At 38.0% G+C, this 26,974-nt stretch overlaps 1 protein-coding gene across 1 annotated transcript; it reads right to left on the bottom strand.

The window, feature by feature from the left end:
• LOC128106660 (acidic mammalian chitinase-like) lies at positions 1–25,909 on the bottom strand. Its single transcript, XM_052732215.1, has 6 exons — positions 25,837–25,909; positions 8,632–8,661; positions 7,358–7,559; positions 1,099–1,155; positions 241–406; positions 1–9 (listed from the first exon to the last, which is right to left on the bottom strand). The coding sequence occupies exons 1-6, from the start codon at positions 25,907–25,909 to the stop codon at positions 1–3; spliced, it is 537 nt and encodes a 178-aa protein (XP_052588175.1).
• Positions 25,910–26,974: the final 1,065 nt, after the last annotated feature.

The raw sequence follows: 26,974 nt of genomic DNA, 5'->3' as shown, positions 1-26,974 counted from the left end.
TCAATGAACCTAGATCATAGAATAAATGTCAAGATGAAATTAACTGTGGTTCTGAAAACAGCATATAGAGCAATGTCCAATATATAGCTTGTTCAAAGAGTGTATGGCATCTAAGAACCTTTACTATGCTAAGATTCCATAATTCTGAAGTCATGTTTGGTGTGTACAAGCACTCAGTTGTCTTTGGGAAAAACAGGCTTTGAATCTGACAGGGATAGCACCTCTTTCCACTTTCCTTACCTTCACCAGGACAGTGAAGAGATGCTTGTCCTGAGGAGGGCTCCCACGAGAGCCTGGGTATTCCCAGTCCAGGTCCAAGCCATCAAACCCATACTGGCGCAGGAATTTGATTACTGAAGTGATGAAGGTCTGGCGGTTCTGAGAAGTGGAGACCATGGCAGTGAAACTGAGGGAAACCAAAGAAAGGCAGAGTAAGGTCTTGGTGTTCTTTCTACCCTGGAATAAAAACAGTTTGCTCTTCAGTTTCTGCCTCACAGTCCTTGTCCAGGACCTGATTGAGGATTAAAGCATGTTTCAGGGTTTTCCTGGTCTCTCTTTGCAATCACTACTCTTGCCACCCACAGTATCTTAGCATTCACTTTATCTTATTATTCTTCCCCACTTGCAACTCAGATGTTTATTGCAAATGCCCTTGTTGTTTTGAATGCCCTACAAACTTAGTTCACAGACAATTTTGTGTCTTTAAATATGCCACCAGTTCATGAGTACTCAAGTAAGTCTTGTTGGTATACATGATCTCCTTTTCCTTTCTCTAGGAAGACAGACAAAAAATATACACAACCCTTATCAGACCTCATGCCCTCCATATACTTTATAAAGAGGTTTTTTCGAAGCAAGCAACTAAAACTCAGAGGATGGCATCCCAAGACATCCATCCAAAATTAGCCCTGTGAAAGCCACAATAATCCTAAAATTTTCTAATAGGTATTAATTATTTTGCATGATAATTTATTAAGTCAGATATTAATTTCATAGGTATCCTTAATATCCATCTGGAGTTTTGAAGTCTAAAAGTACAAGGATCATGCTGGGCTACAGTGCTTTTAGTGAGCATTTGGCTTTCTAAAGAGAACTTACGGTGCAGTTCCAAAGTTCCAGCCTCCAATGGCCAAGAGGGTTTTCAATTCGCTATTCCTTTAAAACAAAAGATAAACAGAAAATTTAAAATCCATGGGTTCTGCAATTTAAAATAGCATTGCTGTTTATAGTATTGGGCCTGCTCAAATTATTCAGAGCAGGGTTAATGTCATACTATCTACTGTAGAGCTATTTGAGCTATTGTCTTCCACTACTGAAACTTTCTTTACAAAAGCACTTTACATTATCACCATAAATGAAATCAGGGCCACTCAGAGAAATCAGAATTATACAGCGGTTTGGCTTTATTGACTTGTACTAGCAATATATGTACTACATATAACTTAAAAACATAATTACCTCATTGCCATTTCATCAGATAAAGTGTTGAACGTTGCTAAAGTGTAATTACTTCATTACCTTCTATAATAACTAATATAAATTAATTGGTTTGCCATTACACATATACCTGGGAATTGTGGTTATAAAATGTCTGTTTCCATAACAATTAAGCACAAAGGTTATGAGAGGACATGAAAATTCTAGCTTTATTTTCATTTCCCCTAAGATTCTGACATTACTTTAGGGCAGTGGTTTTCAACCTTCCTAATGCTTTTTAATATAGTTTTTCATGTTGTGGTGATCCCCAACCATAAAATTATTTTGTTGCTACTTCATAACTGTAATTTTGTTATTATAAATTGCAATGAAAATATCTGATATTTCTGATGGTCTCTTGGGACCCCTGTGAAAGGGTCATTCAACCCTCTAAGAGATAATGACTCACAGGTTGAGAACTGCTGCTTTAGGATGAGGAGAGGCATTTTTATCAAGGGACACAAGTAATTTTGATGCAAATAACCAATGGCTGGAGAAATTACTCAGTCATTAGGAGAACATGTTGCTATTGTAAAGAACCAAAGTTCAGTTCCCAGCACCGACATCAGGTGATTCACAACCCAATTACCTGTAATTCCAATTCCAATGCCCTCTTTTTGACTCCTGAATTCACATGCACTTGGCTGAGTATAGACACACACATGCACTTAAATAAAAATGAAAATTTTTAAGGAAACAAAGAGAATTCTTCAAAATACAGAAAACCCTTATAATTCTTGACCTCAAACGTGTCTAATTTTAAAATCTTCTGTTCATTGTTTTCTCTTGCAGTGAGCCAAGATGATTTGAAGTTTCCTGGGTCATTACAAAAAGACAGAAAAAAGAAAAATCATCATACACACACACACACACACACACACACACACACACACACACACACTTTTAAATGTTTTATTAATTTAATTTTTATTTCATTTTATTTAAATTAAAATAATTCAGTATTTTAATGTAATATATATTAATATTGACTGCAGCAGGCAATATGAAAAGTTGTCTACATCCTTGCTACTTGAAGTGAGGCTCCTGGACCAGAAACATCACCCTCACATGGCAGAGCTTAATAGACAAACAGAAGAATTCATTTGAACCCTTCTCTCTTATATTAAAAAGACTAACTTAAGGTGTATTGATGAGTTAAATATAAGACTCAAAATTATAAAACTAAAAACTACTAGAGAAAAATCAGGGAACATGGGGATAGTTCCATGATAGACTTGCTAAGCAGTGATCTCTTTGCGGGAGGGTGGGTATTATGACTGGACACATGAGTAGCAAATGCAAAATGGACAGTAGAATTACATCAAATTAAGGCCACTGCATATCAAAGGAATAACGGAAACAGAGAAAGGACACAACATGCACGTCACAGGGTTTGTAGCTGGGTGATATTGATGGTTACTTTTCTCTTCTGGTAGCATGCAGAGTATCTTCCAGAATTATGAGTGATAGGCAGTAGGGGTGAAGTTTCTAGTTGGGCATCAGCTCAATTTCTCCATATTTGATGATATAAGTGAATGCTGTCTTCAGAAACAGGGCCTTACTATCAGGTTGTAGAGAATAACCAACAGCCTTGGCAACAGCCTGGGATTGAGGGTGTTGATAACGAACTCCTTTGGTCAGTGATTTAATATGATATAACCCACTCCAGGCACTTGAGGTTTTATTTGGTAGCATAAGATGTCAAATTGGAACACTGTCTCAAGCATGATATGGTGACTCCTTTTAAATTCTTTATATATTCTCTGTGTTCCCCAGGACCCAATCCCACTGTCTCATCCCAGAACTCCACCAGAACACCAGCTGCACTCTTCCCCCGCCCCACTGCTCACATCTCCTCTGGGCCACACAGACCATCTCCTCCTAACCTCTCTCTCCCAACTCATCTCTGTATCCCAGCTGCCAACTCGAGCAGGCACACCTTTTAAACCACAGGCCAAATCTGCCCAAAAACCAGGTAGGTTGCCTGCAGACATCTTGTCTCTCTGTTCCCCCAGAAGCAACCCTACAGTCTCATCCCTAGCACTACACCAGAACACTAGAGGCAGCCTTTAAAATTGCCAAATATAAATGGACTAGACATTGTAAATATAATTCTCACCTGATAATTGTTCTTATTGTATATAATTGTACTATGTCAGAGTTAAAAACTCTTTCCTTTTTAGACAAAAAGGGAGAAATGTTGTGAGATATGTGTAAAGATATGTCACTTGTGATTGGTTTAATAAAAAACTAAATGCCCAATATGAGGCAGAATTTTCAAGGTAGAGAGAATGCTGGGACTAAGAAGGGCAGAATAACCAGCCAGATGAAGAGGAAGTAGGTCATGTAGGAGATGAGGTAACAAGCCATGAGACACATGGTAGCACATAAATTAATAGAAATGCATTAGTTTAAGTTCTAAGAGCTAGTTAGAAACAAACCTAAGCTATCAGCTGAGATTTCATAATTAATAATGTTTCTGTGTTGTGATTATGGAGCTGGCTGGGGGGTCAGAAAAGTTCAACTACACAGTTGGGATTGAGAGGAGCATGTGGGTGATTGGGTGGAAACCTAATGCAATGGAAATTTCCTTGAATCTATGAAGGTGATCTTCATAAGGACTCTTAGTAACAGGGCAGTATGATGTCTCAACTAGCCACCTCTTTTAGCCAGGCAAGGCAGCCAGTAGCTGGACTGGATTACATTCAATTGAATTGTTGGCCAAGGGGATACCATGCAAATCTCCAAATAACCCATGATATTGTTAAGACAAAATGCTTCTCTCCAAAACTGACAGTGGGGCCCCATTGCCACACAACTCATGAAACATAGAAAAGTTGAGCTGATGCCTACATAGAGCCTTCACCCCTATATCCTAGTCTCTTTAGTGTGGGAAGGTACTTTACAGGCTACTGAAAGACAAGCATGGACACCAACCCAGCCACAAAACTTTGGACCTACAATCTGTGCTGCCTACAGAATATGCTAGGACAATGGTGGCACAGAACTTGCAGGAGTAGCTGACCAATATCTGATTTGATCTAAGGGCTACTCCATGAGAAGGAACTCATATCTGACACTACTTGAGTGACCAAGAACCAGAGACTAGATAGCCCAGAGAACTGGGATAAAACAAAACACTACTGATCTAAAATAAATGAATAAATAAATAAAATGGCTCCTAATAGTATTATGTTATAGTCATAGACCTCTGCCTTATTCTATCAACATCAAAGATACTTCTGGCAACAGATGGGAACAGATTATAAAAGCTCCTACAGTAGCAAGTTTCCATATGAATTTTCAAAAGGCCTTTAGTGTTAGTTGTCCCTCCCCATATTCCCTCCTTTATTCTGCTCCTCATCCCCTTCCCTAGTAAATCCTTCTATTCCACTTTCCCTTTTATCTCTTTATAAAACTATGTTCTATTTCTTTTCTTTGAAAGATTGCATTCTCCTGACTAGTCCCTTACTAACTGCCTAATCTCTGTGACTATTCAGATTAAAACACATATCTGAAGCTTGAAATTTAACATCCACATAATCTAAAGCTTGAAATTTAGCATCCACATATAGGAGAAAACATGTGATGATTGTCCTTTGGGTCTGAGTTACCTTGCTCATGATGATGATTTCTAACTCTATCCACTTAGCTGCAAATTCCATATTTCTTGACAGATGAATAATGTTATATTGTATAAATGTGTCATGTTTTCATTATCTATTCATCAGTTGATGAACATCTAGGCTGTGTCCCATTTCTGGCTATTATGAATAGCACAGCAATGACCATGAATAAACAAGTATCTCTGTAGTAAGATACAGAGTCCTTTGAGTATATGCCCATGAATGATTAACTGGATCTTGAGGTAAATTGATTTTCAGCTTAAAGAATAGGAGAAAATATCTGCAAACCATTTATCTTGTTAGGGATGCTATCCCAAATATATCACGAACTCAACTCAGTAGCAAGGAAACAACCTAATCCTAAAAGGATCAAAACCCTGAGTAGACATTTTCAAAAGGAATGTAAATATCCCAAAGGTATATAAAAATAGATAATCCATAAGATTATCTATGAGATATGCAAAGTAAAACAGTATTGAGAGTATCTCTTATAAAAAACAGAATAGATAACCAGTACTGTAAATTATGTAGAGAATATTTGAGCACAAATAGGAAATTTAAATGTCTATACACATTATATGCAAGTATGAAGATTCCTGAACAAGTTCAAAGTAGAATCATTGTAATGCATAGCAACCTTTTGAATAAGCTTATGCCCAAAATAGGTAAAACCAATGACTCAGGTAGATAATAGCACTTCCATATTCATTGTAGCATTATTCTTAGTTATCCAAGGTATATAATCATTGTAAGTGTTTATCAAATAATGAACCTTTTAAAAGCATGTGCTATTATATGCAATGAATTATATCATTGAATTTTAAAAAGAATGAAATCTGCCATTTGTAACAATATTTTAAACCTAGAAGACATGTTAACTAAAATTAACAAGGCATAGAATAACAAATAACACAAGACCTCACTTACAAGCAGATTCTAAAATATTTGAACTCATAAGAGTAGATGGTAGAATTTTATCTTTTTCCTTTTATTGAAAATAATCTTTTTTCGTACAATATTCTGATTATTGTTTTTCCTCCCTATTTTACTTACAGTTCCTCCTCTTCTCTTCTCCCCCGCCCCCGTATCCACTCCCTTTCTGTCTCTTATTAGAAAAGAACAGGCTTCTAAGGGATAGTTAAAATTGACAAAATAAAATATAATAAGATGATGCAAAAACTATCATATTGAAGTTTTCATCTTTAAGCAGGGGAAGGGAGGATTAAAGAGATGTTGGTCAACAAATACAAACCTTTAGTGAGATAGGAAAAATGAGTTCAAGATCTTATCTCTACAATATGGTATCTACAATTCTTAGCACTGTATAGTATTTTGAAAACCATTGGAAGTACATTTAAATTGCTTTATCATTAAAATATGTGTAAGATAATGTATTTGCTAATTTTCACATGAACCATTCTACAGTTTATATTTATTTTAGAACATCAATGACCACATGCATTTGTATCAACAAGAAATAAAAAGAATCTGTCTGTTCACAGGTTCTTGGTCCTGATAGTGATGTAATGTATGAGTTTCATCATGTGGAGCAGGCCATAAATCAAACAGGGAATAATTACAGAAGACAGGGTAGAAATACTGTAAGAAACAGAGACAGTGGACTACAATAAAAGTGTTTTTCCAGATACAGCAGAGAAGTTGCACATATGAATTCACTGCAATTGGAACAACAGCATGTACAAGATATCCAAAATATCAAACCAGACAAAATTCTGTCATGAAAAGGGAAGGTGAGCATGGGGTTGCATCCCTAGCTGAAGAATTAGTGCCAAATGAGAACCTCTGAGAGAGTCAGTTTTCCTTAAGGGTGTGACTCCTATAGGTAAACCATATTCCAGTGGATTCCCACACACTCAAGGATATATGGACAGCACAAATTAGACTCAGTGTGTTTAAAACAAAAATGAGGACACTAAAGTTGCATAGGTAGAGAAAGGGAGAGCATCTGACAGAGGTTGAGAAGGGAGTGATATGATTTAAGTACATTATACAAATTCTCAAAATTAAATTTTATATAAGTAAAAGGTAGAGGATAGATGATAGATAGATAAAAGAATAGAGAGAGAGAGAGAGAGAGAGAGAGATAGATAGATAGATAGATAGATAGATAGATAGATAGACAGATAAGCAGTGACGTGTTATAGTAAGTTATGAGTAACATCTTCAGAAGCACTGGTATTTGGCAACTACTGGTCCAAAAGATACCAAGTTAGCTATCTACCCCTTTATTTTACCTGTTTTTCAGGCCATTGAAAGCTTTGTAGAATTCAATGTCATTCCATTCTATGGTAGTGATCTCATTGTTCTGCATCCCAGCAAAGGCATAGATCAGGTGAGTACACAGGCAAGGGTCGATGTCATCAGGTGTGAAACGCCCCAGGCCTGGCCGATACTGGGCCCAGTTGGTGAAGTAGCATACCAGATTGTAGGTAGACCCTGTGGTGGTCAGAAATAAGTATGATGGTCTGGTGTAGATTTCACTGAACTATGATAAAAGTTTGGGCTTTACTTCTATTTCCCTCCCCACCTCATAGGCCTGATCTCCGGGTGGAGATGACTAGTGTGAGCACACTTGTAGATAAGTCAAAAGAAGCTACAGATTCATTTTGAGAGCTTGGAAAAGCTTAGGCTTTTTCTAAAACAAAATTCTCATAGTTCTTGAAGCCCAGCAGTCCCGTGAAGTTCAATGGATGAGAATTTAAAAGCTGTTAGGTGAGCCCGGCAGTGGTGGCACACGCCTTTAATCCCAGCACTTGGGAGGCAAAGCCAGGTGGATCTCTGTGAGTTCGAAGGCAACCTGGGCTACAGAGTGACTTCCAAGAAAGGCCCAAAGCTACACAGAGAAACCCTGCCTCAAAAAAACAAAAACAAACAAACAAAAAAAGCTTTTAAGTGGTCAAGCTATAGAGGATAGCAGTAACAGCTGACCTGAAACTCTACTCCCCCACAAAACAAACCCACCTCTCTAATATGTTTTATTTCTTGTTACATTTTTCCAAACAGAGTAACATCGAGGTGTTGCTGGATATTTGTACACTGTCTGAACATGTGTCACTGCAATTGGTTTAATAAAAAGTTGAATGGCCAATACCTAGGCAAGAGAGGAAAGACAGGACTTCCAGGCAGAGAGAGGAACTTAGAGGGTTAGAATCTAGGTGCAAAAGGCACTAGTGAGGTGCAGAACAAACCAGGCATCCAGAATGGGAGAGAGATAAAAGCCACATAGTAGAATGTAGATTAATTATTTTTTTAAAAAAGTCAATTTAAGTTATAGAGCCAGTTGTGAGCAAGCCTAAGCTAAAGTCTAATCTTTCATAATTAATAATAAGTCTCACTGTCATTATTGGGGAGCTAGTGGACCCATTAAAAAAAAGAAAGTCCAACTTCACCAGGGTATATTTTTACTTAAATATGTTAATCAGACAATTGCTTTATGGAAATTCAGATATTTGAGTTTTATGGTAGGTAATTGTTTTGTCAACTGTAGGACATGGAATTAGAGACTTACCCAGATGAGCATTCAGCAGAAGGGCCAGACCTAGTGAAAGAAAACACATATTTATTCTGAACCAGCTGCCTAAATCCTCTCAGATATAACCCTAGAGCCTTATGGTTCATCCTGCTTATTGTGTGCTGTGACAGCAGAAGTTAAACTTTGCACTTGTGTAAAGGAGTTATCTTCTCAGTAAACATTCATTGATCTACACTTTACCAGTTGGTCAAAATGGCCATTAACCTTTTCTACATTCTGTGTCATAATTTTTTGTAAGTGTGAAGTCTACTATCTATGAAGTAGGGCTGACTGGCTCCAAATTCACTGCACTCAGTGACCACACAATCAGATGTGTCTCCATTCTCATAGCTGATATGAACTCAGTACTTCAACACATAAGGCATCCTCTAAAGCAGACTCAAGCTACAGGAATATGTTGGAAGCGTTGTAGTGGGTAGCTGATGTATCTATGACCTTGAAGCACTGCCCCTAGAGATGCAACAGGTAACTGTTCCACCTGCCTGTGAACTTGAAGTACATGTCCCTGATGTGTGGCCTTACAGACCCTTAAGACCTGAAATTCACTAGGCATCACTTTCTTTGCTCCATCATGAGACTTGGATGTGGGACTGATCCAGGCAGTCAGAACAGCATTCTAGAACCTGTATAAATTCTGTTCTGTTCTGTACAGTGAGTTTTCGCCCTTAATAAACCCTTTGCATGTTAAACAGACTCTGCAGCTTTCTCATTATAGCTGGTGCCCCCACGTGGTAGGCCATCCACGGCCCTTATCCATGCAGATAAGCTTCTGTATGAGATAACCTTTTCCCCCTGCCAGCTCAGATCCTGCCCACAGACTCTGTGAGCAGCCTGGGCAATCTGCTGCGTACTAGCAGCAGCTCAGATTCCATCCTTGTTGACCAAATATCCCTGCTTTCAAGCCTCGTGCCACTGCCACCAGGTCCCTAACTGGACCCTCCCTCCTGAACCAGGTCTCGGGTACCAGCATAGATGCCATTGTCCCATCACTACTGCCTTGTACTGCAACCACAGCTGCTGGGGAGGGAGAACAGTGCAAGTGAGAGAGTGACCAAGTAAGCACGCCTCTGCAGCAGCCCTACCCCCTTAGGCAGCACCTCTGGTCTGCTTCACTGCCCCTTGGTGCCCTCCTGCAACTGTCCTATTGTCCTACCACTGGCCCTGAATCTCCGCCCATGACCGCTGCCACCATCTTACATGTAGCACACGTGTGCAACCAGCCCCATAGCATCTCCAACCAGGCAGGCAGCTCCTGACAGGTGCACGTTTGAGCACTTCCAGCCCATTGGTGTATTCCCTTACTGGTATATATAATCTGTTGTGGTCACAGCAACCCTACCTAGTACTCAGGGGTTTGCCTGGGTGAGTCCTTCAACCACAGGAGCCCATTCAGGCAGCCTGAGTCAGTTTGAACAGACCTGCTTTGGAGCTATATCTCCAACACCTGCTGGCCAAATACCGTTACTATACTTAAAAACCATCAAAAGATCTGGGACATCTGGAACACCAGGACAATTAGGACCATCTCTAAGGGGTAAAATTTTAATTACTCAATAATTTTACCCCTTAAACTTATTAACAAATAAACAAATTAATAAAAGTTTTCTTTACATATTTTGAATATTTCTCACACCATGGCCAATAATATCATGACTCAGGAATTTAAAAACTTCTTTGTACTATGAATGAAATTTTACAAGATGTATATGACCTTTCTGGGTATACAATGTTCACCATAATCGCATTTAGCATAGTGATTCATATCACAGCTTTGAAAAATTGGCTTAATAACAATACCAAAAATGAGACATTAATGGGACTGATACAGACTTTGCAAAGTGGTAATGAGGACCTAAACAAATGGATTCTTTCTCTGGAATCTGCTAATTTACCACAAGAACTTTAGTCTGATAATAATAGCTGGACAACAAATTTAATTGTATTGATAATAAGTATAAATACTTAATGGATAAAACAATCTTCAGAATTGAAAATTGCTTCAAAGCAATCTTAATGCCATTCAGATAATTTCTAAGGGGGGGAAGATCATCACTAATTGATAGAATAAAGTCTTTAGAATCATATGTTTCAGATGAACATAAAAAATGTATAATTCCATAAAATCTCTAGACTCCTTCACAACAGAGGAGGTTTAAACACTACAAAGGGCAGTAGTTAATTGATTTCAAGCTCTGGAGGAGTCTATCAGGAAGGGTAATAAGGAAACTAATAAGAAGAAGGTCAAAGCCATACAAGTCATAACATCACCAGGTGACTCTCATAAAATGGCTTATCACTGTCCATGAGAAGCCAGCAGATGATAAACATCCTAAGGAATATGTAGAATATATATGGCAACCTATTCATATGAGAGATTTAAAACACATTAAGGAGGCTGTGGTTACCTAAGGTATATATTCAACAGATGCTAAGTACATGGTCCTCTAAAAATAGAATCACACCAGATGATTGGAATCAGTTAGTTTCATCTGCATTAGAATACAGCCAGCAGTTACAATGGAAAAGCTGGTTGAGAGAAGAGACTAAAGCCATTGAACAGCAAGGTAAGATTAGAGGTTTTGAGATCTTCCAAGATCAAATTCTTGGTGAGGGTGGTTTCACTGATATAAATGTACAATCTACCTTTGGTGAGGATACATTATCCCTATGCTGTACAGCAGCTTTAAATGCTTGGGGGGGGGGGTGGATTCCAGAACCAGGGAAACCAACTGAGATATATATATGAAGGTTTTCCAGGGGCCCAAAGAACTGTTTACTGATTTTTTACAAAGACTGGCCAAGGCTATACACAAGGCAGTATCCGACCAAGAATTAAGACAAGTATTAACTCAGTCTTTGGCTTTTGATAATGCTAATAAAGAATGCAAAAGAATACTTATACCTTTAAAGCTCAGATTAACATCTTTAGAGGAATAGATTAAGTATAAAAATAGTATTGAGTCTCTTAATTATTGTAATGAAGCTTGGATAGGAGAGGTGATTTCCAAAGGTTGAAGGAAGCATCAAAGTGCCAAATATTTTAACTGTGGTACACCAGGTCATATAAGAAAAAATTGTACATAGGGTATTCCTAGAAGTTCCTCTAAAAATAACCCAAACAGGAGACCCCAATATTCTGGATTATGCAGAAGATGTGGCAAAGGCTAACATTGGACCAATGAATGCACATCAAAAAGAGACATATGAGGCAACCCTCTACTAGTGGAAAATGCCTCAAGGGGCCACTTGCAGGCCCCCAAATCAAACGTGGTACAAACATTTCCAGCCACTGTGGAGGAAATTCCTCCCTAGGACAATTAAATAACCCAGTGTCTAATATAAATAATGATACTGCACTGGACAATAGAACAGCCTTGATAGATGGATCAAAAATTACAAAAAACACCATAAGATGAATATTTTGGCAGACTTCCATAAACGAACAAAGACCAAAGCCTAGAGTACAAATTAATAACATTGTTCTGGAAGGCTTGGTAGACACAGGTGTGGATGCAACCAAAATCATGGCATCTGAATTGACCTCTTAAAGAGGTAGATATCCAATTTCTAGGGATAGGAACCTTATCTCAGGTAAAACAAAGTTTGAGATGGGTTGAATGCATATGACCAGAAGGACAGAGAGGAAGGCTAAAGCCATATGGGAATCTTTGGGGCTGAGATCTGTTACAGCAATCGAATAGCCAGATTAAAATTCCTCCAATCTCAAAAGTGAAATATAGATCAATTCATGTTTCTAGGAATAATATTATAAAATGCTACAAAAAACAGCCACCAACCATTCAAGCTGTACATAAACAGAGCACAGCTGCTGTTGAGCTTTTCAAAGTACCAATGGTCCTACCTTTAAAATGGCTAACTGATAAACCTGTCTGGTTTGGGCAATGGCCTATGACATAAGAGAAACTACAAGCTTTAGAGCAGGTGGTTCAGGAGCAGTTAAATGCTCAACATATTGAAAAATCTACCAGCCTTTTGAATTCTTTTGTATTTGTTATTGAAAAGAAATTTTGTAAATGAAGAATGCTGATGTATCTCAGAGCCACTAATAATTAATAATTCAGCCTGTGGGCTCCCTAAAGAATTGGATACCCTTGCCTTCTCTGTTACCCAAAGAATGGCCTATTATAGTTATTGACTTAAAAGACTATTTCTTCACCATACATATATAAAAAGGATAGAGAAAATTTTGCCTTCACAGTACCTACTTATAATAATTCACAGCCAGTCAATAGATACCAATGGACTGTCCTCCCATGGGTAATGTTAAATATCCCTACCCTGTGCCAATATTTTGTGCAAAAACCATTGGAAATGATCCATGCAAAATTTCCACAATCTATAATTTACCATTATATGGATGATATCTTGTTAGCTGATCCAATTTTAGATATCTTACAAACCATGCTTGAATAAGTGAAGTAAGTTCTGCCTTTCTGGGATTACAAATTGCTCCCAAAAAAATACAAAGAGGAGACTATTAATTACTTAGGATATAAGATACATCTACAAGAAAATTAGACCCTAAAAGGTACAACTCAGGAAAGACTGACTGCAGACTCTTAATGATTTTTTTTAAATGTTAGAAAGCATTTCCAACTTACACACTATCATTGGAATACCTAAAGATGGACTAGTAAATTTGGCCAATACCCTAAAAGGGGACAAGGATTAAATAATACAAGAGAATTATCAGTTGAAGCTGAAAGGAATTGGCTCTAGTAGAAAAGAAAATATGAGAGGTACATATGGATCATGTGAATCCAGAATTTAACTGCATTCTGGTCATACTCCCCCTCTAGACACTCCTTCACAGGGATTTTGATGCAGAGGGAAGTTATTATATTGGAATGGATATTTCTACCACATAAACCAAGTAAGAAGTTAAAGACTTATGTGGAAAAGATCTCTGGTTTGATTCTAAAAGGAAAATTAAGACTTCGACAGTTGACAGGAAAGGACCCAGCAGAAAATGGAGTACCCTTAACTAATGAGGAAATTTCCTCTTTATGGAAAGATAGTGAATACTGGCAAAGAGCCTGCAGTAACTTTTTGGAAGAGATTAACAATTGTCAGACCAAAAGCAAGAGAAGAGAATTCATAAAAAGAAGTGAATGGGTCCTTTCTCACATTATACAGCAAAAACCAATTTCTGGAGTCCCCACATTTTATATTGATGCAAATAAATCAAGAAAGGCAGGATATAAATCAGGAGATTTAAGTAAAGTGGTTCAAAGCCCTTACAATTCTGCACAAAAGGCAGAACTGTATGCCATTCTTATGGTAATAATGGACTTCAAAGAACCTGTCAATATAGTTACTAACTCTCAATACACAGTGAGAGTTATTTTACATATTGAAACTGCTGAATTTATTCCTGATAATACAGAATTAGCTTCACTATTTATACAATAATAAGAAATCATCAGAAATAGGAAACATCCTATATATATAATACACATCAGATTTCATACAAGTCTGCCAGGTCCTCTAGCACAAGGTAATGATGAGATTGATCAGTTATTAATAAGTAATGTGCTAGAAGCCTCAGAATTTCATAAGAGATACCATTTAAATAGTAAAGGTTTGAAGAAAGACTTTTCCATCACTTGTCAACAAGCCAAGGAAATTGTAAAAAAAAAAAAAAAGTCCTACTTGTTCCTTCTATAACCAAACTCCATTACTTGCAGGAAGCAACCTTAAAGATATACAAAGGAATAAAATTTGGAAGGTGGATGTATTTCATTTTGCAGAATTTAGAAGATTAAAATACGTACACCATACCATTGATACCTATTCAGGATTTCAATGGGAAATTCCTATGAGCTCTGAAAAGTCTGACTCTGTAATTACATACCTATTAGAAGTTATGGCCATCATGGAAAAAAACTGTACAAATTAAGACTGACAATGCTCCATCATGTGTCTCAAAATGAGACAGTTTTTTGCTTATTACAATATATGGCACATTACAGGTATACCACACAATCCCACAGGCAAGCAGTCATAGAAAGATATAATCGAACTATAAAGGATATGCTAAATAAACAGAAAGAAAAAATGACCCCTAGAAACAGATTACATAATGCTTTACTGATCTTGAATTTTTTTCAATGCTGATGAGAAAGGAACAACAACTGCAGAGAGACATTGGACAACAGAAAAAAAAACTCCTGAGCTAAACCAACTGGTTTACTTCAAAGATGTGTTGACCTCAAAATGGAAACCAGTATACATCCTATACTGGGGAAGGGGTTTTGCTTTTGTTTCCATAGGAGACTAAAAGCTATGGATACCTAGAAAATTAATAAAAATTTGATTTGAACAGGAGAAACCCCTTGATGAGAAGTAATAGCTCATCTGCTGATGTGGCAACTCTACAAGTTGTAAGAAAAACTCAACAAACAAAGTTCAGGGCAGAGTTATGTTTTTTGTCTTTACAGAATAATAGAAATACCCATCTTCAAGAAATCATAAGGCTTTGTACACCTAGATGTCTACAGCAGAAAGGAAGGACTTATTAGTACTAATATACTCTGCAGGGTAATATCTCACTGCCTAACATTGATACCTCTTTAACTCTAGAATAGCCATGGTCCGGAATCAATTATAAATCAAGCTGGCTTTGGAGTTGGAATGTAGCTCCCTCTTCTAAACACAAGCATATTGCTAAAAGAAAAATTAGGAGATTCTGTCTCATATCAGAAGAGCCAACTGGTGTGAGACAGAAAACCAATAATCTATGGACCATTGTTGTCAAGATTCTATTTCTTTCCAGGCTTGTCCTTGCTTTCTGGGAATCTTTTCTTGATTCAGCATAAATCCAAACTTTCCATTTTGATATTAGTAAAGTTTCAGACTTCCATAGTGAAAAATAAGTCTTTCCAATAGCAATCTCTGAAGTCTCCTGAAGGAAGATTGGGCCCCACCACAACAATTCTACCCAGTCCAGAATGGTGCCACTGTACATTATTCAATGATCAGCTTTGGACTGAAAACTCTCCAGGACAGTTACAAGATGAGATAGTCCATCATACTACACTTCTATCCAGATTCTCAGACAACCTTACCCATTACCCTGAGACTGGCTGCAGACTCTACAGCTAGTACTGTTGAGACCTAACTATCTAAGCTTTTTTACAGGACTCAACAGAGATTCCATCGCCACCTAAACAGCAGGGAGCAATTCTAAGAAAATGACATCCCTCTCCCAAAAGTTTCACTTTTCTCAGGGTTATGGCTAAATGGTTATAGGGTTGGGGTGGAACAATATGATTTATACTCAGTATTCTCCTTAAGAAAAGAAAAAGGGAAATGGATAGGTATAGTATATTAAGGTAGATTATTGTATATGCTAATAAACTAATTTAGTAAAATATCAGCCTTAGATAATTTTCACTGAGATGGATTCTTGAATTGACACAAAGTCAAACTATTTTTATAATTCTATTTAAGATAATTTGTATATTGATACAAATACAAAACTATAATCATATTGTACACATATTATTTTGTATATTGATACAAATGTAAAATTATATTTGTCATACTATATGTATGCTCTACCTCTATTTAGGATATTTTGTATATTGATACATATTAAGGACATTGTTGTCATATTGCATATTGCACTATACATTTCTACCTCTGTTTAAGATATTTTGTATATTGTCACAAGTTCAAAGTCATTGTCCCATTACTGTACATGTATTTACAGACTGTTTTTATAATGTGAAGCCTTTAAGTTATTTAGGATGATAAGAATTACAGGTTGACAGTCACCCATACTAGTCATGTTTATACTTATTTAGTTAGCTTTTCCAGATTTACAGAAATATAGGTAGGGTGGATAGGTAATCTTCAAGCACTTCATAGACCTAGAGAATATGACATTTAAATATATTATTAACTTAGATTTCTGTTGACATTTGACACAATTGCTCCTGGCAGCACTGATCTGATCCCAAGAGAATGTAGGACTTCTCAGACACTCCATTTGGAAATAGTCTTCTTCTTGGCACAAAATGGCTTGCTGGGCAAAGAACTGCCATTGCCTCAACTGCTGGCTGTATGAACGTTGTCCTTTCTGGATGAGCAGGACACAAGGAAAAGCAACTACTGAAACTTACCAAGAAAGGGTAAGATGATCTTTCAAACTTCCTGCTTGTAAAAATGATCTGTCAGATATTCTAGGCCTGTAGACAAATTGGATCCCCCAAAAATGCTGAGAAACTTTAGGTGATTGTTCAGGCTGCCAGCTTTCTCTATTCTCACTAGAATTTTGGAAATTGCTTGCTTGCACTTTCCATTTTCTCAGGTGTTATTATGTTCCTTCTCAGGTCTTTGATGGGACTGAAAACTAAATAGTTACAGTTACAACCTTCCCATATCTTAGCTATAACATATTAAGTAATAGATTCAGATTCTTCAGGATAGGACAGCTATTGGAATAATCTATATAACATGCCATTTACCTATGTTCTGGACATCTCTGGATTTTATTATGTTGATGTTGTTCTTGCTGGTTGTAATTCTATTTTTGTTTAGGTTATTGCTTTTCCCCTCTCCTGTACAATACTTGGACAATAATCATTCCTACTGTATATAGCTTTGTATTAGGTTAGAATTTTCTTATTTAGACAAAAGGGGGAGATGTAGTTGGTAGCTATTCTGTCTATGACCTTGAAGCACCTCCCCTAGAGTTGCAACAGGTAACTGCTCCACCTGCCTACAACCTTGAAGTACATGCCCCTGGGACCTGGCCTCGTGGACCCTTAAGACCTGAGATTCATGAAGGCATCGCTGTCGTTGCTCCATCGTGCAACTTGGATATCAGGACTGATCCAGGTGGCTGGAACGGTGTTCCAGAACCTGGATCAATTCTGCTCTGTACAGTTTTTCCCCTTAAAAAATCCTTTGCCCTTTAAACAGACTCTGTGGATTTCTCACTACAAAACATCTTCAGAGAAATTTTACTAGAAGAGGTATTAAGTAAGCGTCCAAATGCTTCTGCTTGGCTTCAACAGAGCACTTTCTTTTAGGTATTATCTCACTCTATAGCCCAGTCTGGCCTTAACCTGGAGAACCTCCTGCCTGTGCCACTTGAGTGCTGAGACCACAAGCTTGAATCACTGTCAAGAGAACTGGGCCACTGCTTTTTTTATATATCAGGCTTCAGTGTCACTTTGAAAAGGTTTTGAAGAATAACAAAGTTTTGAAATCACAAATTTAGAGCAGCTAGCAAGTTTTAGGTGAGAATTGGCTCTAAACAAGTACTTCATCAGCCACTTTGATAGAATGTCTCAGAGAGACACTTATGTCATCATCCCCTAAGCAGGACTATAAGGGATAGATAGGAAGTAATCCTGCAGAAGGCAGAGCAAAGACAAATTGCATGGCTCTATGTGGATTCCTATTGTTTTATCTCTAAAGGAGCTAGTTCCAGGACCCAAAGAAATAAACATAATATCAATTTAAGGCAGATGGTGCAGCAAGATTAGTGGGGAAAATGAATGACTGGACAGGACAGGAAAGAGTAAGACAAGTATTAAAAAACAGTGAAATTTGCTTTTAGGACTATGCCAGTGGCATGAGCTTTGAGAACCAGAGAAAGACTGATTGTATGAGGGAAGAAAATTTGCAGCAAGAAGAAAAAAAGGAAAAGTATAGAGGTATAATATAATGACAGTTTTGCAGTTGTGAGATCCTGAGGGGGAAAAAGGACACAAGGCAAGGCTACAGACTCACCTGTAACAAGAATGAACTTGGCCATGGTGCCTTCAGTACTGCTCCAGCAGGCTTCAAATGACTTTTTATACCATCTGAGCGCCTACTTATCACAAGGGCTTCTAAATAGACATTGTTTAACCAAGAGGTGTACATGACTAATCATTAAATTTACAGATCGACTTAGCAGGTTTGGCTGCTTATTTCTCTCACTAATGCCATAATCTTTCCTGCCCTATGCACACTAATTAACACCATATCTCTTTATAAGGGGCATGTTAGACCATTAGACATGACCTTTAGGCTTAAAAGCTTTTTTGGCTGTTCCCAGTGTGGACAAACACCTGTTCATATACCAAAGTTAAGTTTTATTTTGTGGACATTTCGTACCTGGCATGAAAGAATGTTCTTATTGCAAAGTAAATACTATAAAAACCTTTGGAAATTATCAGCTGTTTTCAAAAGTCTCTTTTTTATGGAATTTCCACATGTAACAGGTACAGCAGATGTCTAAAGAACTTTTCCTCTTTGGGGGATTCTTTCTAAATATTGTGCCCATATCTGTTCTTAGGAGTGACTTCAAGTTAAAATTATAAGGTAATTTGGCTTAAGAATTTTTTATTTTATAATTTAATTTAATTTTGATATAAGCCATGGATTCCCATGTCCTCCCTTCTCCCACCCCACCTCCTGCCCTCCCTCAGCCCACCCTCCATTCCCATCTCCTTCAGGGCAAGGACTCCCCTGGGGATTCAGTTCAGCCCGGTAGATTCAGTCGAGGCAGGTCCAGTCCCCTCCTCCCTTCACCCAGGCTGAGCAAAGTGTCCCTGCATAGGCCCCAGGCTCCAAAAAGCCAGCTCATGCACTAAAGACAGGTCCCGGTCCCACTGCTTGGGGGCCTCCCAAACAGTTCAAGCTAATCAACTGTCTCACTTATCCAGACGGCCTGATCCAGTTGGGGGCTCCTCAGCTATTGGTTCATAGTTCATGTGTTTCTACTAGTTTGGTTATTTGTCCCTGTACTTTTTCCAATCATTGTCTCAATAATTCTCACTCATACAATCCCTCCTCTTTCTCGCCGATTGGACTCCAGGAGCTCCACCTGGGGTCTGGCCATGGATCTCTGCATCCGCTTCCATCAGTCATTGGATGAGAGTTCTACCATGACAGTTAGGATGTTTGGCCATCTGATCACCAGACTAGGTCAGTTCGGGCTTTCTCTCGACCATTGCCAGTAGTCTATTGTGGAGGTATCTTTGTGGATTTCTACAGACTTCTCCAGCACTTTGCTTCTTCCTATTCCCATGGGGTCTTCATTTATCATGGTCTCTTTTTCCTTGTTCTCCCTCTCTGTTCTTGATACAGCTGGGACCTCATGCTCCCCTAAGCTCTCTTTCCCTCAACCCTTGCCCTTCATTACCCCCTTAATGTCCAGTTTGCTCATGTAGATCTCATCCATTTCTCTGTCCTTGGGCAATCCCTGTGTCTTTCTTAGGGTCCTCTATACTAGGTAGCCTCCCTGGAGTTGTGAGTACCAGTCTAGTCATTCTTCGTTTTGCATCTAGTATCCACCTATGAGTGAGTACATACCATATTTGTCTTTCTGAGTTTGGGTTATCTCACTCAGGATGATTTTTTCTAGATCCATCCATTTTCCTGCAAACCTCATGATGTCATTGTTTTTCACTGCTGAGTAGTACTCCATTGTATATATGTACCACATTTTATTTATCCATTCTTCAGTTGAAGGGCATCTAGGTTGTTTCCAGGTTCTGGCTATTACAAATAATGCTGATATGAACATAGCTGAGCATGTGCCCTTGTGGTATGATTGAGCATTCCTTGGGAATATGCCCAAGAGTGGTATAGCTGGGTCTTGGGGGAGATGGATTCCCAATTTTCTAAGAAAGCACCATATTGATTTCCAAAGTGAATGCACAAGCTTGCATTCCCACCAACAGTGGAGGAGAGTTCCCCTTGCTCCACATCCTCTCCAACATAAGCTGTCTTTAGTGTTTTTGATCTTAGCCATTCTGACAGGTGTAAAGTGGTATCTCAGAGTCATTTTGATTTGCATTTCCCTGATTAGGGATGTTGAGCAATTTCTTAAGTGTCTTTCAGCCATTTGAGATTCTTCTGTTGAGAATTCTCTGTTTAGCTCTATAGCCCATTTCTTAATTGGACTGTTGGTCATTTTGATGTCTAATTTCTTGAGTTCTTTATATAATCTGGATATCAGCCCTCTGTCAGATGTGGGGTTGGTGAAGAACTTTTCCCATTCTGTAGGCTGTTGCTTTGTCTTGTTGACCATGTCCTTTGCTCTACAAAAGCTTCTCAGTTTCAAGAGGTCCCATTGATTGATTGTTTCTCTCAGTGTCTGTGCTACTGGTGTTATATTTAGGAAGTGATCTCTCGTGCCAAAGTGTTCAAGACTACTTCCTACTTTCTCTTCTATCAGGTTCAGAATAACTGGATTTATGTTGCGGTCTTTGATCCACTTGGACTTAAGTTTTGTGCATGGTGACAGATATGGATCTATTTGCAGCCTTCTACACGTTGACATCCAGTTATGCCAGCACCATTTGTTATAGATGCTTTCTTTTCTTCATTGTACACTTTGGGCTTCTTTGTCAAAAATTATATGTTCATAGGTGTGCGGATTAATGTCAGGGTCTTCAATTCGATTCCATTGGTTCACATGTTGGTTTTTATGCCAGTACCAAGCTGTTTTTATTACTGTAGCTCTATAGTAGAGCTTGAGGTCAGGGATTGTGATGCCTCCAGAGGTTGTTTTATTGTACAGGATTCTTTTGTCTATCCTGGGGTTTTTGTTTTTCCATATGAAGTTGAGTATTGTTCTTTCCAGGTCTGTGAAGAATTGTGTTGTGATTTTGATAACGATTGCATTGAATCTGTAGATTGCTTTTGGTAAGATTGCCATTTTTACTATGTTAATCCTGCCTATCCATGAGCATGGGAGATCTTTCCATTTTCTGACATCTTCTTCAATTTCTTTTTTCAGGGACTTAAATTTCTTGTCATATAGGTCCTTCCCTTGCTTAGTTAGAGTTACCCCAAGGTATTTTATACCATTTGTGGCTATTGTAAATGGTGATGTGTCTCTGATTTCCTTCTCAGCCTGTTTGTCAATTGTATATAGGAGGGCTACTGATTTTTTTTTAGTTAATCTTGTATCCTGCTACATTGCTGAAGGTGTTTATAAGCTATATAAGTTCCTTGGTCAAATTATTGGGGTCACTCCTGTATACTATCATGTCATCTGCAAATAGCAAAAGCTTGACTTCTTCCTTTCCAATTTGTATCCCCTTGATCTCCTTTTGTTGTCTTATTGCTCTGGCTAGAACTTCAAGTACTATATTGAATAAGTATGGGGAGAGTGGACAGCATTGCCTTGTTCCTGATTTTAGTGGAATTGCTTTGCGTTTCTCTCCATTTAATTTGATATTGACTGTTGGCTTTCTTTAAATTGTTTATTGAAAGTTAATTCTGATAATTCCTTCTAGCAAATTTCAACTTTAGCCAAAATGTTGTATTCACTATTCCTGAGAATAACACTAATTTATATTTGTAAATATTTAGAAGGCAGCTGATACCATTTTCATTTTGCAAAACAATAGAAATAGATTCTCCAAGCTCTTGAGTAGATTTGAAGCACCAGTCATAAATTCTCTCCTGGTGAACAGGCCTTAAATCCAACCACAAAGCTATTGGGTATCCCCATAACAATTACTTCACTACTGTAGCAATAAGACTATCTTGCCTGACAGATTAGCATTATAGTACGCATTATCTCCTGCCTTCTAAAGTGACTGACTTTCCTTCACCAGAAGCCTCCAAAGCACCTTCCAACAATATGGAAGATAGAAGCTTCCAGCTGAGTTTCAACTTAATTTCTCTGTGCCCTCCATAAAATGTGTGTCGTTTCTTTAGCAATAAGATCTAACTACCTGGTTTCTTCAGCAATAGGTTCTAACTATCCAAGAGCAATGGCAACAGCCTGAATTGTTTGAGGGACTACCATGGCCTTCCTGATTAACAACCATATGGAGATATCCCATGCTTAACACTGGAATTTTTGTTTATTTAACCTATGGTTTCTGGGAATATCATCCACATGCACAAGATACTTCAGTTAAAACTCTTTCCTCAAAAATTGTATGTTTATTAGATTACAGAGTAATATATTTACATATGGTTTTTCATACATCCTAAATTTTGTTTAGTGCTCCTCTCTCAATGCATCACACACACACACACACACACACACACACACACACACACACACACACACACACAACAAATTATTTTCTCATGTTCATGTCCCACATCATCCTAGTTTAAACCTTTCCACTTACAGAATTTCTTTATCTACTTCCATAACAAATGTGGTCTATTATATATGTTCTACCTCCTTTTAAGGACTCTTCCCAACCCCAAAAGACCCTTTATAGCTTTCTGGCCTCTATAGACACTTCAAGTTAAATGCACAAATCTAAAGATCCAAAGCTAATCTGTGTATGGGGAAAAACATGTGGCATTCATCTTTCTGGGCTTTGGTTAACTAGTGTATTTCCCAGTTTCATGCATTTCCCTACAAATATTCCCTTATATGAACATTTTTATTATCTATTCATCAGTTGGTGGACATCTAAGCACATTTCATTTCCAGCCTATTTCAAATAGAACAATAATGAAAGTGGTCATGTCTCTGCAATAGGATTGAATCTTTTGGGTATGTCCAGTGGTGGGGCTGGGTTATATTATAGCTCTGTTTTTACCTTTTTATGAAACCTGCATGTTGAGTTCCATTGTGTCTGTACCAATTTACGTTCCTTCTACCAACAGTATATAATGGTTCCTATTCCCACACATCCTATTCAGCATTTTTTGTCATTTGTTTTCTATATGATAGCCATGGTAACTGTGGTGAGATGGAATCTCAAAATAGCATTTTTCTTTTATTTTGAGATTATAATATTATTAAATCATTTCTACCGTCCCTTTCTGTCCTTCAAATCCTCCTATATACCCTTCTTTGCTCTCTTTGAAATGCACTCATTTTTATTAATTGATGCATGGCATATATGTATATGTAAAACATATACATTCCTAAATATAACCTGCTCAGTCTATATAGTGCTATTATATGTATGTTTTAAGTAATGACCATTGGGTATTAGATAATCAATTGGTGTGCTCTTCCCTGGATAAAACTATTTGTCCTACCTTTATCATGCCTTAGTTGTCTGCAGTTCTTTGTGTAGTATTGAGGTAGCGTAGGCTTTCCCCTTCCACTTTGGCATGTCTATTGCTATTGTCCTAGTTAAGATCATGTTTTGACAATCATGTTAGTGAGACTGTGGGGGTAATTTCTGACATTACCAGAAGACATAGTCTCAAATCCCTTGATCTGGCTCCTACAATCTTTCCACCTACTCTTCCAAAATGTTCCCTGAGCCTTGGGTTCAGGAATTCTTTGATGGATATATCCATTGGGTCTGGGCTCCACAACTCTACACTTTAATTGGTTGTAGATTTCTGTACTTGGCTTCTATTATTGCAAAGAAATTTTCCTTGATAATGGGTGAGAACTACACTTATCTGTGGGTATAAGGACAAATATTTAGAGTGCAGTTAGGAATTATCCTGATTAGTAAAGTGGTGTTTGTAGTTTCTCCTCCAAGATCTATGAATTCACTAGCACTAGATAGTTGTCTAGGTGTCTAGTATCAAGCACAGTTTCTCTCTTTTTGGGTGAATCTTAAGGTCAACCTTCTGGTACTATGTAAGCTGATCCTCTGGGAGGAGACATTTAGGTGAGTTCCAGGTCAGAAGTCTCTGGGCCCTGTGAATGACTGTACAATGTCTTCAGCAATAAGGACTTATCTTACACCTCTGGTTATGGGGCAACCAAGGGCAATAGCAATAGTATGTAATATTTTGGGAGTCTCTTGGACAACCCTAACCAACAACTCAAAGGACCACTTCTCATGTCTGATGTTGGGGTTTTATTAGATGGTCTTTAGGTCTTAGAGGAAGCATTGTCAGCCCAGTTGAGAAATTTTCATAAATATATGTACATTTATATCTATAAATACATGCATATATTTATCTACAAATGTGTTTATTATAGGTTTTTTAGGTAAATAGTTAATAGGATGATTGATTATGACTTGTTCAGACATCCTTACCATTATTTTATTAGCCTTATTCTGTATTTATCTCTACCCACCCACCAATTAGAGTCCCCATTTTCCCCCATTTCTCTGATCATGTCATTGTACCCTACTATACCCTTCTCTGTTTCTCCCTGACACTGTGACCCCAACAGTGGTCCTTTTTTACCTTCCTAGTTTTTGCTGTTACCTAGGATATGTATATACATCTGAAGACTTGGAGCTAGGAGCCTTCAATGGAAGAGAATATACAATGCTTGTCTTTCTTGGTCTGGGTTACCTCACACAATAAGATCCTTCCTAGTTACATCCATTTACCTTCAAAGTTCATGATTTCATTTTCCTTTAGCAGCTGAATAGTATTACATGGTGTGTATGTACCAAATTTTCATTATTCATGAATCAGTTGAAGGGCATTTAGGTTGCTTCCATTTCCAAGTTATTGTGAATAAAGCAACAATGCACAGGGCTAAAAGAAATATATGTCAAGTCCTCTGGGCATATGACAAGGAGTGGTATAACTGGGTCAATGGTAGATTTACTGCTATCATTTTGAGAGTTCTCCACACTAATTTCCATAGTGGTTGTACCAGTTTGCAATTCTATCAACAAAGTTCTGGGTTTATTTTTTCCCACACACCCTCCAGCAATTGTTGAGAGTTGTTTTGTTGATCTTTGCCATTCTGGTTGGGGTAAAATGCAATCTCAAATGTGTTTTTTGATTTGTATCTCACTAATTGATATGGCTAGAACCTTTTTTTGAGATATTTTTAGGCAATTTTTAGAATTCTTTTTCAGGTCGCAGGCCCAATTTTTAAATAGGTCAATTGTTTTATCGATTCCTTTTCTAGTTCTTTATATATTATAAATATTAATCCTCTGTCAAATGTGTAAATAGAAAAGATTTTTTCCAAATCTATGGGCATCCTCTTCAGCAGATTATTTCTTTATTTGTACAGAAGCTTTTCAGTTTTGTGAAGTACCACTTCACAATTGTTGGCCTTAATGTTGTTGAATTGTGATGGTATTGTTTGTGCTCTCAGTGGTATTCTGTGTCTTAATAAATATGGTCTTGTATTTCTTTCCATAATCTCTTTTCTGTGCTCAATCTTCTATTCAATGCAAAATATGGCTTCCTGGTTGTTGGTTCAGTCTCTGTCAGCCCCCATGAGCCACATTAGTTGATTCTTAGTTGATTAGTATTCTTGTGGTGTCCTTGACCCCTTTGGCTCCTACAAACCTTTTTCTCGCTCTTCTTCAGATGTCACCAAGCTCCAACTAATGATGGGCTGTAGGTCTGCTGCTATTTCCATCGGTTGCTGTATGACACCTCTCTGTTGACAAATGAGCTAGGCACCAATCCTAGCACCTCCCACAGGCAGGACAGTCTATTGGTGAGAGGTTACAGATATTAATTTTTAGGCTGTTTATAATATGGTAAGCTTTTCTTACTCCTTCAATCTTGCAGATAGTTTTACTGAGTATGTTAGTATAGGTTGGCCATCCTTTTTAGGACTTGGAATGCATTAATTCATGATCTTCTGTATTTCAAAGTTTCAATTAAAAAATCATCTGTAATAAAAACAACTCTGAGATACCATCTTACACCTGTCAGAATGGCTAAGATCAAAAACACTGAAGACAGCTTATGTTGGAGAGGATGAGGAGCAAGAGGAACACTCCTCCACTATTGGTGGGAATACAAACTTGTACAGCCACTCTGGAAATCAGTATGGCAATTTCTCAGAAAATTGGAAATCACTCTTCCTCAAGACCCAGCTATACCACTCTTTGGCATATACCCAAGGAATGCTCAGTCTTACCACAAGGACACATGCTCAATTATGTTCATAGCAGCATTATTTATAATAGCCAGAACCTGGAAAAAAACTAGATGCCCCTCAACTGAAGAATGGATAAAGAAAATGTGGCACATATACACAATGGAGTACTATTCAGCAGTAAAAAAACAATGATATCATGAAATTTGCAAGCAAATGGATGAAACTAGAAAATATTATCCTGAAGGAGGTAACCCAGACTCAGAAGAACATAGTATGTACTCACTCATAAGTGGATACTAGATGTGAGGGAAGGCCAGACTGCAACACACAGCTCCAGAGAGGCTAGCTAACAGGGAAAGACCCTAGGAGCGACACATGGATGACCCTGTGAAGAAGTGGGTGAGATCTACATGAGTGGACTAGGTGTGGGGGGTGGCAGAGGGTGAGGAGTGGGGGATGAGAACATAGCAAAATGGGAGGGTCAATCTGCAACAGGGACAGAGTGGGAGGGCAGGGAGGGAGATACCATGATACATGACAACTTTATGGGAATGGGAAGAGGCAGGGCACTGGGGAGGCTCTCAGGAATCCACA

Source organism: Peromyscus californicus, unplaced genomic scaffold, assembly GCF_007827085.1.
Source record: "Peromyscus californicus insignis strain IS unplaced genomic scaffold, ASM782708v3 Scaffold_9__1_contigs__length_137607984, whole genome shotgun sequence".
NCBI lineage: Eukaryota > Metazoa > Chordata > Mammalia > Rodentia > Cricetidae > Peromyscus > Peromyscus californicus.
The sequence above is the reverse complement of the archived record's forward strand: the minus strand, read 5'-3'. Positions and strand labels throughout refer to the sequence as shown.

Excerpts from the sequence above, each read along its gene's own strand:
- LOC128106660 (XM_052732215.1), bottom strand. The coding sequence starts at position 25,909 with ATGGAAATAGCAGCAGACCTACAGCCCATCATTAGTTGGAGCTTGGTG. Across the intron at positions 7,560-8,631 it reads TCTGCTGAATGCTCATCTGG|GGTCTACCTACAATCTGGTA; the intron begins GTAAGTCTCTAA and ends TGACCACCACAG. Across the intron at positions 407-1,098 it reads TGGAACTTTGGAACTGCACC|TTTCACTGCCATGGTCTCCA; the intron begins GTAAGTTCTCTT and ends GGTTTCCCTCAG.